At 34.4% G+C, this 16550-nt stretch overlaps 1 protein-coding gene across 4 annotated transcripts; it reads left to right on the forward strand.

The window, feature by feature from the left end:
• Positions 1–699: 699 nt before the first annotated feature.
• On the forward strand, positions 700–16222 carry LOC107893729 (paired amphipathic helix protein Sin3-like 2). Of its 4 annotated transcripts, none has more exons than XR_005901559.1 (24): positions 701–990; positions 1090–1165; positions 1685–1912; positions 2004–2184; positions 2270–2368; positions 2475–2648; positions 2752–3025; positions 3271–3407; positions 3491–3566; positions 3650–3679; positions 4054–4217; positions 4302–4456; positions 5072–5199; positions 5310–5564; positions 5674–6300; positions 6443–6534; positions 7672–8295; positions 8388–8488; positions 8577–8715; positions 8789–8941; positions 14588–14751; positions 15309–15420; positions 15619–15729; positions 15837–16222. XR_005901559.1 is itself a non-coding variant. In XM_041077493.1 (24 exons), the coding sequence occupies exons 2-23, from the start codon at positions 1092–1094 to the stop codon at positions 15698–15700; spliced, it is 4110 nt and encodes a 1369-aa protein (XP_040933427.1). In that variant the 5' UTR covers positions 701–990; positions 1090–1091; the 3' UTR covers positions 15701–15729; positions 15837–16222. The 4 variants fall into 4 exon arrangements, 2 of the variants coding, with proteins under 2 accessions (XP_040933428.1, XP_040933427.1); XR_005901560.1 differs by having other exon boundaries at positions 15622–15729; XM_041077493.1 differs by having other exon boundaries at positions 15578–15729.
• The last annotated feature ends 328 nt before the right edge of the window (positions 16223–16550 follow it).

Raw genomic sequence — 16550 nt, forward strand, 5'->3', positions numbered from 1 at the left:
AGGAGAATGGTGAGGGTAAAATTGAAATCTTTCTCTAATTTGTTGTTCCACCATTCCTTGAATCACCATTTAAAAGGAGAGCACGGAATGGTTTGATGCATTTTTACACTAAATAATCTCATAACAAATATGGCTTTAATAACTATTACAGCCAACCAAGCAATGGTTTAGTGATGAGTCCACTGAATTGGGCTGTAATTTATTACCATTATAGTCAACCAAACATGTTATTGGTTCTAAATTGGTGGAATTGGACATGGATAGTATTGCTGTTAATCAATTGATTCAAGCAAAGTCAATTTATCAGAATTCTTGAATTGTGTTAAGAGCAATTAAAGATATAATCCAACTTTCTTGAATAGTACAAGTTACACGTCACTAATAGTTTAACAGTATTGACATTTTCGAAGCCTCTGATTAGATATATCTATATGTAATCATCGAATAAAATCTTTCAGCTGATACATGATAATTACTCTAGAAGAGGGTGGCCTCGCATAGTTTAGTTATACTCTTTAATTTCTTTCTTTAAAAAAATTTAGAGTGATAATTTTTTTTTAATTCAAGTTGATTAAGATGAATTGATCCTTTTAATTGGTCTCTTTAAAATGATGATTAAATTAACTAAAGGTAATTGGGGCCTATAGTTGAATATGGAACTGAGAAAAGCCCAATAAGGAAGAAACCACAAAGCCGAAGTAACAGCACGCACAACACAAACGAACATTAAAACATCTCTCTCTGTTCTTCACCAGTTTTCGAAAACCATCTTCTTCTTCTTCTTTTTTGTAATTTTCTCATTTTGATTTTGACTCTTCCTCACGTACCCAAGTTTCTCTCTTTCATTGTTCTGCCTCTTCAATTCTTTCTTACATGACCCGACCAAAAAGAAAATAATTATAGAACCCAAAGGATCAGAAATTAGAAAAAAACAAAAAAGGTTTTAACTGGTTTGGTTTCTTCGTCTTTTCTTCGTGTAAGATCTGGAAAGTAAGTTTCTGTAATCCAATTCTTGAAATGGGTTTGTTTCTATTTCTTCAAAGATAACTCCTATATGAAAAGAATTCACTCTTTTTTTGGGGTTTATAGGGATGAAGCGAATAAGAGATGATATATATTCTGGTTCTCAATTTAAACGTCCGTTTACTTCTTCAAGGGCTGAATCGTAAGTTGTCTTTTCTTTTGTTGGTTCCTCTGTTTTTATAATCTGTTTGCTTTCTCTTTTAGGGTTATTTTGGTTGGTTTTGTTATAATATGATAGAGTTTGGCTTTTTTGATAACTTGGTTTTTTTTTCCTAATTTTTGTTGCTGGTTAGTTATTGTTCTCAGCTTTAATGGTCTTTTTTGGTGAGATTTGACTGAGAATTTTGTTGGATTTGCATGTGGGATTGTATTGTTTATCACTTTGAATTGAGTGATTCGTTTATGTTTTTGATTTATCATGTTTTGGTTGAATCATATTGGATTCTATGATTCTTGGATCAGTACATAAAGCAAGATTTGCTACTTGGTTTTGTAATATTTGGTAAATAACACTTTTTAACTAAAGGGATCTTTAGCTCTTTTTAAGATTAATAATCTGTGGAAAGTAAATTAGGTTTAGCCCAATTTGTAGAGTTTTTTATTCAGTATTGTGGAGATGGATTTAGTTCTGAATTTTCTTTCATTATTTCTACCTATTAAGCTATGGGCAAAACCAAATGCCTGGTGGAGGTGGCGGCACAGGTGGAGGGGAAGGGGGAGGAGGAGGAGGAGGGGGAGGTGGAGGAGCTGGAGGAGGGGGAAGTATGTCGCAGAAACTGACTACAAACGATGCCTTAACATATTTAAAGGAAGTCAAGGAGATGTTTCAGGATCAAAAAGAGAAGTACGACATGTTCCTTGAAGTCATGAAGGATTTCAAGGCTCAAAGGTATCCCATTTTCAAAATGCCAAGTTTTCTTGATGGACAATGAATTGTTGTTTAAACTACTAAATGTCCATACATCTTTTGTCTTCTGCAGGACTGACACTGCTGGTGTCATTGCCCGAGTGAAAGAGTTATTCAAAGGGCATAACAACTTGATTTATGGATTTAATACCTTTTTGCCAAAGGGATATGGAATTACCCTTGACGAGGATGAGGCTCCTCCAAAAAAGACTGTTGAATTTGATGAAGCAATCAGTTTTGTAAACAAAATAAAGGTGAAATACTGAAATTGTTGTGCCATAATCTTCCGCTTATTGATGCCCATGTTTAGCCATCTAATTTATCCATTTTACTATGCAGAAACGTTTCCAAAATGATGAGCATGTTTATAAATCATTTCTGGACATTTTGAATATGTACCGGAAGGAGCACAAGGACATAAATGAGGTCTATACTGAGGTAATGTCTTCTTCTTGTTAACGCTCTTTGGCATTTACTGAATCTTTATCTCTTGATTTTGTTTTCTTCAGAAAATATCATGTGTTCTTTGTTTCATTGCTTTCAGGTTGCTTCTCTTTTTGAGGACCATCCAGATCTTCTTGATGAGTTCACAAGATTTTTGCCAGATTCTCAAGCAGCACCTATGACCCAACAAGTTCCTTATGGTCGAAACTCAACTCAGCATTATAATGAGCGAAGCTCTGCTACACCCACCTTGCGGCAAATACAAATTGATAAGGTAGCTGTTCTCTCTCTTATTTTTAATATTTATTTTCTTTCTACTTGCCATGCATTGATATGCTTGTGATATGAACAATGATTCTTTTAATTTATTTTTCCAGCAACGTCGGAGGGATAGGAGTATTACTTCCAATGCTGATAGGGATCTCAGTGTTGACCGTCCTGAACTGGACGATGACAAATCTGTTATCAAAATGCAAAAGGAGCAGAGAAAGCGCGTGGAAAAGGACAGTAGGGATCAGAGAATTCGTGATCACGATGATCCTGAGCATGACAACAATAGGGATTTTAACTTGCAGCGTTTTCCTGACAAAAAGAGATCCGGAAGAAAGGTTGAAGGATTTGCTTCTTATGATGACAGGGATACTTTCAAAAGTAAGTCTCTCTACTTTTTATAACTATTATTTGCGTATAATATACAAAGTATCTCCTTTGTTTTACTTGCTTTTTGAACATATCATAATTATACAGTTTAGGGTGTTTAGGGTGACTATTTTGCTGTTCTTTTGCAATGCATTGCTAATAAAGTAGCCTTGCTTGTGTAGTGGGATCCAGGTTAATGCACATTTTCTTGTTCTTCTTATATCAACCTTTTAAAGGTTTTTCTATTCGAATCTCAGGCATGTGCAACCAAGGGTTTGTATTCTGCGAGAAAGTTAAGGAGAGGCTATGCAACTCAGATGACTACCAGGCGTTCTTAAAGTGCCTTAATATTTATAGCAACGGAATAATCAAAAGAAATGATTTGCAAAATTTGGTATGTTTTACACCATCTCTAACAGTTATCTTTGATTTTAGAATCATTGAATCACTTCTCTTATATGTTATATTGGTCCCTAGGTGACTGATTTACTTGGCAAGTATCCAGATCTTATGAATGAATTCAATCAGTTCTTGGAGCGTTGCGAGAATACGGGTAACAACTTAAGCATCATTTTAAGTTGTTTTGTTTCGATTATTCATTCTTACGGCTGTTTTTAATCTAAATATCTCCTGCAGATGGGCTTCTTGCTGGTGTTATTAATAAAAGTACGCATAGCCTCCTTTTCTTTCTGATTTTGTTACACATTTTCTTATTTATCTTTGCCCCTTTCTCATTTATCGATACCATTGTATCACAAAAAAAATTCCCAAAAATAGGATGAAAAAACTGATACCATGATGAAATTAGAGATGAATACTCTAATGTTGAGGAAAAACTCACTCAAAAGTATGTATTTCTTAGAAATACAACTATATATACATGAAGATTGAATCAACTTAAGGAAAGAATATCTCTTAATTAGAATTTCTAAAAATCAGTTGTAATCTCTAAAGATACTAATCAATGCTATCAAATAATCAAAAGATTCTCAACACTTATTTATCTGTAAATTGCAATGACGTTTACTTCTTGATTACAGAATCTCTTACAGTTGTTGGACATGCACCCAAGTCAGAGGAAAAACGCGAAATTGAGGCAGCTAAGGAAAAGGAGAGATATAAGTATATGGGAAAATCAATACAGGAGCTTGACCTTTCTAACTGCCAAAATTGTACTCCAAGCTATCGGCTTCTGCCTGATGATGTAGAAACTTTTGTTTTTTTCTCCCATGCAAATTATTCATGATTTGGCACCAGTTTTTAATGCTCTTTGGTGTTTCTCGCGCAGTACCCAATACCTATCGCAAGTCAGAGATCCGAGCTCGGCGCTCAAGTGCTGAATGATAATTGGGTATCTGTGACTTCAGGAAGTGAGGATTATTCTTTTAAGCACATGCGCCGAAATCAATATGAAGAGAGCTTGTTCAGATGTGAGGATGATAGGTAAATTTTCCGGGCCTTCCTCAATTTATTCCAGTGCTATGTATGCATTCACCTTAGTGATTATTTATCTCTTTTTGTAATTTAATTATGCGGCATTCCCATTGTAATTTTATATACTGCATGTGAAGGTGAGAATGAACTTCCATAAGAAATATCTATATGCACTGATTAATTATTCAGTTCATTTATGCCCTTTTGTATTCCGGTGTTAAACTATCTGACTGGTCAATGTACTATAGGCTTATGAGCAAATTAGTCCTATAAAAGTGAGCAATTTAATCTTTGTAGATTTAATTTTAAAGCAAAAAGGTAAATTTGTAAACAGTGGTAAGGTTGAATGTAAAACATATTGACTTGCCATGTTTTGAAGTGGTAAGAAAAAAACTGAGCAATTTAATATTTCTTGTTTGTCACTTTAATACACAAGTCAGCTTTTCTTATCCTTCAAATTTACCACTGTTTAAAAAAAAATACAAGGATTAACTTGCTCTTTTTTTCTAGTAGAGGGACTAGTTTGCCCTTTAGCCTTTGGTACAGGGACCCACCAGTTGCTTTAACCGAAATCTAGATATTATATACTTCCTGGACATGACAGTTCTTATTTGATGGTCTTAGGTTTGAGCTGGATATGTTGTTAGAATCCGTGAGCTCAACAGCCAAGCGTGCCGAGGACTTGCTAAATAGCATTAATGAAAATAAAATCAATTTGGATTCTCCGTTCCATGTTGAAGAACACTTCACTGGTTATGTTTCCTTGCTATGTGAAACCTTTTCCATCATTTTATGTCTCCTTGCTATGTGAAACCTTTTTCATCATTTTAACTTTCGGACTCTTCTTGATCACTTACTGCAGTTCTAAATTTAAGGTGCATTGAGCATTTATATGGTGACCATGGTCTTGATGTGATGGAAATATTACGTAAAAATCCTGCTCTTGCATTACCCGTCATTTTAACTCGCCTGAAGCAAAAGCAAGAAGAGTGGACAAAGTGCCGTTTAGACTTCAACAAGGTTTGGGCTGAAATTTATTCAAAAAACCATTACAAATCGCTTGATCACCGCAGCTTCTATTTCAAGCAGCAGGATTCAAAGAACTTGAGTGTGAAATGTAAGTGGGAGTGATGATTCTTAACAACTTATTTTTGGTATAGGGTGTACTTTGCGGTCTACAATGTTCTTATTACTAAAATTGATCCCTTTTTTTTTTCTAATTGCAGCTTTAGTGGCTGAAATCAAGGAGTTGAAAGAGAAAAACCAGAAAGAGGACGATGTTCTTATGGCTAGCGTTGCTGGTCACCGACAACCCCCCTCTCCACACCTTGAATATGAATATGTGGATGTCAACATTCATGAGGATCTATATAAACTTATAGAATATTCATGTGAAGAGATGTGCTCAACGAAAGAACAGTTAAATCGAGCCATGAGGCTCTGGACCACTTTCTTGGAACCAATGTTGGGTGTGCCTCCTCATCGTAATGGCAGAGAGGGCACGGAAGGTGCCGGTAAAGCTCAGAGTTCTGCTGTAAATGGCACTGCATCAAGCATTGCTGAAAGTGATGGGAGCCCTGGAGTTGATGCTACTGTAAATTCAGGGCAACCAAAGGCTACTAGTAATGGAGATGGGAACAGTTCATCCGAACTAACAAATTCTTGCAGAAATGGGTTGACAAACAGGGAAATTTTAGCAAAAGATGAACACTTAGGTCATGTCTCCAGAGTTGATTCGAAGCCAGAGAAAGAGATTAAATTTACAGCTGATAAAAGGCCTGGAATTAACATGGTTGCTATTGGAATCAAAGCAGAAAATAATCAGGGCAGAAGCAATGTTGAAGGGACATCAGGTGTGTAGTCTGCAAAAGTTTCATGAAAATCACTTCCGTGATTTTGTTGTTCATTGATCTCATTTTTGTTATTACTTTCGTTCTTGTTATTCCTTCTTTTCTGAGATCATGTTGCAATACTGAGATTAGTTTGAATTTCAAGGTCCCAGTGCAGCTGCATCTAGACCTACTAGCATTGCTGCTAGTGAGGCTCATGAATCTGAAGCTAATGTTGATCTTGTACATTCATCGGAGGTATGATTTTGTGTATATCAACTACTGTATTCTACTTAGCATCACTGAAGCTGTTATTACTAAATGGTTTTGGTAAAATATAGCAATGTTTGGCATCTCCTGTGAATGTTGCTTTGATTCTTTATTTTGCTTGAAGTATTTCTGTTTGGCATCTATGTTCTAAACATATTTAGACATGGATGTGAAGATATGAACTTCCAAGGATCCTCGAAAATAAAAGAAAAAACATACCTGTGTCAGACACATAATTTTATCCTATGCTTACACCTAAGTAGGTTTGTTCAAAACTCTGTTAAAACCAATTAACCTATGCAATTTGGTTAATTTGGTTTGGTTAGTTTGGTTTTAATGTTAGTCAATTACAGGTTTAATCCCTCGTTTGGTTACTAGTGTAATAACATGAGGAAAAAGCTTATTTATTACATATGTATTACAATAGTTACACATAAAATAAAGAATAGTTAGTACAAATTTAAACTTAAAATTAGAAAGATGAGTAAAAACTCTTCTAAAAAATAATAACTCTTCAAAATAAGCGAAAATTTTTCGTTCTCTTTGCTAAAAAAAAAAAGTCATGGGAGTGGCTAAATATTATCAATTGAATTAGTTTATTGCTTACTCATATACTAAAACATGTGTAAAAACTGATACTCTTACCAAATGCAGAGTAAATGTGTTAATTCAAGTGATTGTTGGTTTACATAACTGATAACTGAACCAGCAAACTAAATGACTTAATGTATTATATTTATATTTGTATCTTTTTATATATTAATAGTAGTATATATATATGGAAAAATACTTAATTGATTACATTTCTCCAATGGTTAGGATATTTTTTTAAGGAAATATAAATAATCGTTTTAAATAAATTGGAAATAAAAAATGGTAGATTAGCCTATTTATTTTCAGTTAATCAATCAACTTAAGTCTGTTTGATTATTTCATTTTTTTTTTCTTAAGTCAAGTTTGGTTTTTGGTTATTATTTATGGGAGGTAAGTTGAACTCAGCTTTTAGGTTTTTTAACCAAACCAATCGAATCGACCAACTGCATGTCCTTATACCCAAGTGGGTTCTCTCTTTAATTTTTAGTCATAATAAATATGCTTATTATTCAAATTTGCTTGGTGATTCAGGGTGTCACTGTAGCAAAACATGCTTTAATAGTAAATGGAACGCCTACAGATGGCTCTAATGCTAGCAGATATCACGAAGAATCTGCTGGTCCCTCCAAAGTCGAAAAAGAAGAAGGTGAATTATCACCTAATGGTGATTTTGAGGAGGATAATTTTGTTGCCTACGGTGATGCTGGTCCAAAGGTAGTGCTGAAGGCAAAGCATGGTGTTGAAAGCAGACAACACCGATCTGGAAATGGGAAAGCTTTGCATTCCGTGGATGCTGGTGGAGAAAATGATGCGGATGCTGATGATGAGGATAGTGAAAATGCCTCGGAGGCTGGTGATGATGCATCGGGCAGTGAGTCTGCAGGTGATGAATGCTCCCATGAAGAACATGAAGAGGAGGAAGAGGTCGAACGTGATGAAGTTGATGGTAAGGCTGAGAGTGAAGGTGAAGCCGAAGGAATTGCTGATGCACATGTGGGAGGAGATGGGACCTCCTTGTCATTCCCGGAACGTTTTCTTTTTACAGTGAAGCCTCTTTCAAAGCACGTACCACCAGCTTTACCTGAAGATGAGAAATACAATTCTTGGGTTTTTTATGCAAATGACGATTTCTATGTTCTTTTCAGACTTCATCAAGTACGTTAGATTTCTAAATCTTTTTAGTTATTTCTTCTTTTTTGTTCTTTCTACATTTTAGTAAGTATTCTTAATTCTTTGATTTTCATTAGATCCTATACCAAAGAATACTTTCTGCAAAAACAAATTTAGCCGGTGGTGAAATAAAATGGAAACATTTGAAAGACACTAGTTCTTCAGATTTATATGCCAGGTGATTTACTTATCTATATAACTCTGCTGAACAATTTGAAGGGTTTAATGCATTCTAATTCAGAAAATTTCATCTCTTTGGTACCCAGATTTATGAGTGCATTGTACAGTCTGCTCAATGGATCAACCGATAATACAAAGTTTGAGGATGAATGCCGAGCTATAATAGGAAACCAGTCATATGTGTTATTCACATTGGACAAGTTGATATATAAATTGGTTAAACAGGTTTGCTTCTTCAACGGTCTTCCAACATTCTTCCTTGTTTTTCATTCAATCATTCAAGATATTTTCATTGCAGCTTCAAGCTGTTGCAGCGGATGAGATGGATAATAAGCTTCTTCAATTGTATGAATATGAAAAATCCAGGAAACATTGGAAGACAATGGATTCAGTTTATTACGAGAATGCACGTGTCCTTCTCCATGAGGAGAATATATATAGACTGAAATGCGTAAGTTTTACATGTTCCTCTCTTACACCCCTTTTTCGGAAAAAGAAATGAACTGAATAAGGAACATGAATGCCCTACGTATGTTTAAAGTTTTCAAGAGAGCATTTAATAAAACTATTTTGTCTTTTATTAACTAAACAACTGGATTTAAATAGAGAAAAGAGTTATAACCTAATTGGGAAAATAATTCTTTTATTCTAATAAACTACTAAAAGATAAGGAAAATAATTCTCTAATAAACTACTAAAAGATAAAATAAAATATTCTTAGAATATTTCAAATGATTTATTCCAGATTTATCTACCTAAATAACTTTAAAATATATCCAAAAATATATGAGTTTCACATATTTCAACACCCTCCCTCAAGTTGGTGCATATATATCAATCATGCCCAACTTGCTTACAAGAAATCAAATCTTGTCTTAGAGAGCCCTTTGGTGAGTATGTCAGCAATTTGTTATTTTGAAAGAACAAACGGCATGCATACTTGGCCTTCTTCAATCTTCTCATTGATAAAATGTATCAATATCAACATGTTTAGTTCTGTCATGCTGGACTGGGTTGTGAGCAATATTAATGGCAGCTTTGCTATCGGAGTACAACCTCACTGGTGAAGTTATTGGTTTCCTCAGCTCTTCCATAATTCTTTTTAACCACATTTTTTCACAAATTCCTTAAGCCATTGATTTAAACTTAGCCTCTGCACTATTTCTTGCTACAACATTTTTTTTTTTGCTTCGCCAAGTCACAAGGTTTTCCCAAACAAATGTACTGTATCTTAATGTAGATCTTCTATCTGTTGTTGAGCTTGCCCAGTCTGTATCTATATAAGGTTCGATTCCCCTTTGTTCGGATTTTTTGAAGAATAAGTCCTTTCCAAGTGAACTCCTCAAGTATCTCGAAATCCGAAACATTGCTTCTTCATGTTCCTCCATTGGGGAGTGTATAAATTGACTCACTAAGCTCACTGCAAAAGCTGTTTGGCCTTGTATGTGATTAGTAAATTAATTTACTGACTAATCTTTGGTACTGCCATTTATCAACTAATCGACCTTTATTTCTGAATTTTACATTTGGATCAATTGTTGTGTCAGTTGGGCGGCAACCACTTATCCCATTAAAAGATCAATCACATATTTTTTCTAAGAGGCCACAAGACTCTTCTTTGATCGAGCAACTTCCATTCCAAAAAAGTATTTCAAAGGACAAAAGTCTTTGATCTCAAACTCCAATGCTAGATGCTGCTTGAGACGCCTTATTTCATCCATATCATCTCTTGTAAGAATGATATCATCGACATAAACTATAATAACTGTTATTCTACCTCTTTGTGAGTGTCGATAGAACATTGCGTGATCAGCTTGCCCTTGTAAATAACCTTGTTTTTTAACAACTTGAGGGAATCGTTCAAACCAAGCTCGAGGAGATTGTTTTAGACCATACAAAGATTTCCTGAGCTTATATACTCGAGTTCCAAATTTTTCTTCAAAACCTGGAGGATGATATATGTAAACTTCTTCAAGTTTCCCATTTAGGAAAGCATTCCCAATCAAGATTAACAACAATTGATAAAAGAACTCTTAACAGAATTTAATTTGGCTACTGGAGCAAATGTTTCAAGATAATCTATCCCGTATGTTTGAGTGTACCCTTTAGCCACCAATTGGGCTTTGTATCTATCTAAAGATCCAGTTTGAATTTGGTTGTGAACACCCATTTACAGCCTACAGTTTTTTTCCCTACAGGTAATTCCACTGTTTCTCATGTACCTATTTTTTCAAAAGCGCGCATCTCCTCTAAAATAGCCTCCTTCCACTCAGGAACTTGTAGAGCATCTTTCACATTTTTGGGTATTTTCACAGATCAACACATGAACAAACGTTGAGAATGTCGAAGACAAGGCTTTATAGGACACAAAGAGATGAGATATTTGACAATATTTCTAACACATTTTTTTTAGCAATTGGAATATCTAAATCAGAAAATTCATTAGTTGAATTATGAGCTTTACCTAGATTTTTGATAAGATCTTGCGAGTTGGATTTATGGTGATGAATCTGGTGGATTCTACTTTCTTGATTTCGATTTCTTCTTGAGTAAACAATTAACTCATTTGTTTGTTCTTTATTCTCATGATCAGACTCTACACCTTCGTACTCCTTTTCATTAACAACATTAACATCATTAATTTTTGTGTTAATCATAAATTCTCCTTCTCCATTATTAGAATCCCTATTTTGTATATTCCTAGTGTTTTCTTGATCAATTATAGAATCTTTCTTACTATAATTCCCTCCCTGAAGACTAGAATCAAAGTAAGATTGTGTTTCAACAAATGTGACATCCATGGTAACAATAATCTTCCTAGCAATTGGATTGTAACATTTGTAACCCTTTTTTATTAGAAGCACCTAATTGGTTACTAAAAAATTCCCCACCATTGTCACTCCGAAGTACTTCTATTCTCACACCAAATTGTGTTTTCACCATAGCATAAATAGACTAAAACACATTTTTAACTTCAGACTTATTTTTTAATAAAAACACCCAGCAAATGTGAGTATGATCATCAATAAATGTCACAAACCAACATTTGGTTAATAAAACACCTAATTGGTGACTAAAAAATTCCCCACCATTGTCACTCCGAAGTACTTCTATTCTCACACCAAATTGTGTTTTCACCATAGCATAAATAGACTAAAACACATTTTTAACTTCAGACTTATTTTTTAATAAAAACACCCAACAAATGTGAGTATGATCATCAATAAATGTCACAAACCAACGTTTTCTTGAAGAAATTGAGATTCTCAAAGGTCCCCAAATATCACTATGAATTAACGAAAAAGGTTTAGAAGCTTTATATTTTTGAGGTGGGAAGAATGACCGATGATGTTTAGCCAATTCACAGTGATATGAAGGACTTTTATTTTTAAATAGATCAGGTAAACAAATATCTTAAATAGTAAAAATTAGAATATCCAAGTCTATAATGCCAAATCATAACCTTATCAAAACTAGAAGCAAAATTTAAACATAAAGTAGTTGTTGGTTCACTTAGATGGTTGATGTGATCCGGCCCAGGTTAATCGAGTCGTTTCACAAAGTTGCCCGATCGTCTACGAGGAGTAGTTGGAGTTGTCAAAATTGGGTGATTTAGGCTAAGGGTTGCGGAAGCTTTGAGAGGGTTTAGATGAGTGGTTTGGTGTTGATAAATTCGGTTTAGAATAGAAACAAGGTAGGTTAGAAAAAGGTAATTGATGGAGATGGAAAATAAAACTTAAACGTCAAGAATGTTCAATACTAAAAAGTATTGCCCGAGTCTTATATTGCTTAAGGTGAAATTTGTGGAAGGATAGAAGCGAACCTTGACCCAATACCTATATAGAGGTAAGAACCAAAGGTATAAAAATATGGTTGAACGCCACACCGATTCGGTGATAAGTTCAATGGAGTTCGGATTGACACCACTAGCAAGCTAGATAAGTCGCTTCGAGACTCGAACGAAAGAAGAGAGGAGGTAACCTCACAAGAACAAAAGTTCTATTAAGTTTAATTGATCAAATTCTGTAACCTTTTACAATAAACAAAATAAACTATTTATAGGCTCTCTAATGCCTATTAAAATTCAGCTACTAATGTGTTCACACAACAATTAAAAATGTTCACACTTCAAGCATTAAATCTCTGTTCATGGATAGTGTAAGTTCATGCATGGTTGAATAATCATGTTTCTTCCCAAAACCCGTTCATGCATGCTTAACCAATAAGAAAGCTTCCTTGTTCCATGAATGTGCATCTTCAATTCATATCCAACCCCTCTTGGACAAATGCTAGGTGCATGGGTCATGTATCTCTCTTAATTAAAGCTTTAATGATGGGCTGGTTCATGAATGGAAGCATGTACCTTCTAAATTCGTTCTCCCCTTTGTACATGCACATTATACATTCAATGTGATGAATTAAGGTAATATTTCCTCCCTTTGGACGTTCATGAATCCACCCATACATGTATAGGAGCTGATTGGTCAAATTGAGGTGTGAATGGCTTAGATGCTGCCTTGGGAATACGATCGGCCAAGCTTGTGCTTTAAATTGCTGGACACCTTTTGGCCAAATAGGTGCCTTGGGGAGCCAAATGGATAAGCCACCATTCATTGAAAGAGGCCTTACATGCATCGTCCCATACATTGAACCTATCATGCATGAACCTTGTTTAATTACTCTCCAAATTCAGCTCACCTACAAAAACACATGAACCAAAATTAAATCACATAAAATTCAGCTGAACAAACATTAATATAATTTAGACACACTAATTAAACATAAATTAAATTAGACAAATTTAATAAAGTCTTAACAAGACATATTAAATTTGGCCAAGACACATTTAAAACATGTAATAAGTCAAAACATAATTATGAGCTGTAGTAATTTAAACTAAATTAATAAATTACTTAATTTATTCAGACATTAAAATAAATGAGTTGAAATAAACTTAAGCCAAGCTCAAACGAGCTAAAGTAAGCTAAATTGAGCTCAAACGAGCTAAATTAAGCTCATGTGAGCTAAATCGAGCTGGGAAAAACTAAGATTGAGCTTGTTGAGTTGAGATTGAGCTTCATCTTGCACTTGGGGCCCTCGTGTTTAGGCCAATCATGATAGCAACGAGTGGTGCCACAACATGATGCGATTGAGATCACATCAATGGTCGTCATCAAAAAAATAAATTCCACTAGGTTCTTCAGCATTGCCAATCATCCTCCCGAGATTGTCTTGAAATTTACACATAGAAGAGTCAAATATAACATGACAATTTGAGGACTGGGATAATTTACTGACTGATATGAGATTACAAGCTAGATTTGGCACATGTAAAACATCATGTAAAACCAAGGAAGGCGAAATTTTAACAGTGCCTTTCCTGGCTATTGCCGAGAACGACCCATTTGCTACTTTGATTTTTTTGTTTCCTGCACAAGTTGTGTAAGTTGAAAAAAGAAAATGACTACTAGTAATGTGATTACTAGCTCCAGAATCAATGGTCCACGTGTTTTTTTTACAAGGCTTGGCATTGAAAAAAACAGAAAAATCAGTACTTGATTAGGCGAAGAAGGAAGAAGGATTCTTGGATGAATTAGGAAGATAAGAATTCATCCAAAATTGTGGTGATTGAAAAAGCTTGTGTAGATACTCTAGTTGTTCCTTAGTAAATGGAGGCCCTTCTAGAGAACTTTGGCCCTCATAATTTTCATTAGTTGTTTCAACGGTAAAACTTTCTTCCTCTGTTTAATTGCTGGATTTCTTATCTCCAATAAAGGCTGTTTTAACCATAATGCTGCTAGAGATAACCTAGCTCAGATGCCATGAAAGTTTTTAAGAGAGCATTTAATAAAACTGTTCTGTCTTCTATTAACTAAACAACTGAATTTAAATAGAAAAAAGAGTCATAACCTAATTGGGATTCTAATAAACTACTAAAAGATAAGGAAAATAATTCTCTTATTCTAATTGGGATTCCTAGAATATCTGAAATGATTTATTCTAAGATTTATCTACCTAAATAACTTTAAAATATATCCCAAAATTTATGGGTTTCACATATTTCAACATATGTACACTTTGGCTTCCTTTTTTGCAGTCATCTTCGCCATCTCGTTTGTCTATTCAGCTGATGGACAATGTTATTGAAAAGCCCGAAGCATTTGCTGTTTCCATGGAACCTAATTTTTCAGCCATTTTGCACAATGACTTTCTGTCAGTCTTTCCCGGAAAGAAGGAACCACATGGCATCATACTAAAGAGGTAATAACGGATAAAAATGTAGCATGTAGATGCTAGGTTCTACTAGCCTCTTATGTGGTATTATAGATGATTGTTGCAAAGAAAAGATTTGGAATATGTTACTCCTTCCTATGTTGCTCAAATTCTGATGAGTATCAGATATGAGAATGTGCCCTACGCTGATATATTGAATCTTAAAAAAAAAAAAAAAAAAAAAAAACCTTCTAATTGGAGGATCTTTAGTGGATCATATCCCATCTCCTTATCTGCACATGAGTATTCAAGAAAAATGAAGTGTTAGAGCAACATATACTAGTGCTAATAAGCTTTTTTTTCTTTACTGATATTGCAGAAACAAGAAGTATTCAAATCCTATGTTACTTGGACTTGGGTGTGAGTGTTAGATACGAGTATGTGTCTGACACGGGTGTATAGCATTTTCTTTTTTCTTTGTTTTTCTATCTAATTGGATGATCCTTAGAGGATATAGGTGTTGGACATGAGTCTATCAAAGAATTATGGAACATTGGAGCAACATGGACTAGTGCTAATCGGGTTTTCTTTATTGATGTTTGCAGAAACAAGAAGAACTACGCAAATCTAGATGAATTTGATGCTACTTGCATGGCCATGGAAGGTGTTGAACTGGTTAACGGTTTAGAGAACAAGATAGCTTGCAACTCATACAAGGTATCATGCTGTTATAACATTGGGTTTAATCTTTTGTCTTCCCTTCTTTCATCGGACTACGGAAGCACGGTTCATGCTTTATCACTAAGAAAATGCCTTTGCATGTACCGAGTACCTTGGGTTTTTTTCATTCATGATCTGTGTAATTGTTTGTCAGATATCTTATGTATTGGACACTGAAGATTTCTTCTTTCGTAGAAGAAATTCATCACGGCGCAGATCACACAATAATCAGGCAAGAATACAACGGTTCCTTAGATTTTTATCCACTTCACAATAATTTAGCATTCTCTCTCAGCGGCACGAAAGGTACATACAACATTGTGATCTTTCCATCTTCACAACCCCTTAAAATTACTTGTTTATGACAATTTTCAAGGATAACTTAATTTATCCACTTCATGGCTTTCTGGCAGAACCCATTGGTGCAAACCAAACCCCAAAAGGCTTTCGAAAATGACATGTTTCGTGTATGTTCAAACATGGTCGATGCTCGGACTGAAGAAAGGACGAACTATTAGGAAATGTAGCATATTTGTAAGATGATATGAGCAGGATCTGACCAATTATCCTGTAAATAGGATTTGCAATTTGCATGATAATTTGTAAAGAAAAGGAAAAAGGTTAAAAAAAGAAAAGAAAAAAAAGTATCATTGTTCCAAACGTGTTAAATGCTTTTACCCACAGGCTTACTAGCTCCTTCCAATTTGCATATCTAGTTCATAGTGAAGCTACCTGAGTAATTACAATGCATGCAAAGGACATAAGAGGAAATGTTGAGAACCAAATATTATCCTTGTGAGTGATTGTATCAATTAATTGGGTTTAATTCTCAATTCGGAATAAGATTTTGTTTGACATGGCGAAGCAATAAGAAATCCAAAAATAGATACTGATGCTTATATTGCTTTTGTATTACTACTATCGATTCTTTTGAATATTTTAATAAAATTTTAGTTATTTTTAAATTTTTATAATACAATGTTGTCAGATATGCATGTAATTATATTTCATTTGTTTTACATAGAATTATTATCAACTTTACATCATATATTTTATTTGAAAGGTGAGGGCGAAATGTTTAATATGTATATTCTCAAAAACAATGTTTCATATGTATAGTCGTAATT

Source organism: Gossypium hirsutum, chromosome A09 (assembly GCF_007990345.1).
Source record: "Gossypium hirsutum isolate 1008001.06 chromosome A09, Gossypium_hirsutum_v2.1, whole genome shotgun sequence".
In the NCBI taxonomy this organism is placed as follows: domain Eukaryota; kingdom Viridiplantae; phylum Streptophyta; class Magnoliopsida; order Malvales; family Malvaceae; genus Gossypium; species Gossypium hirsutum.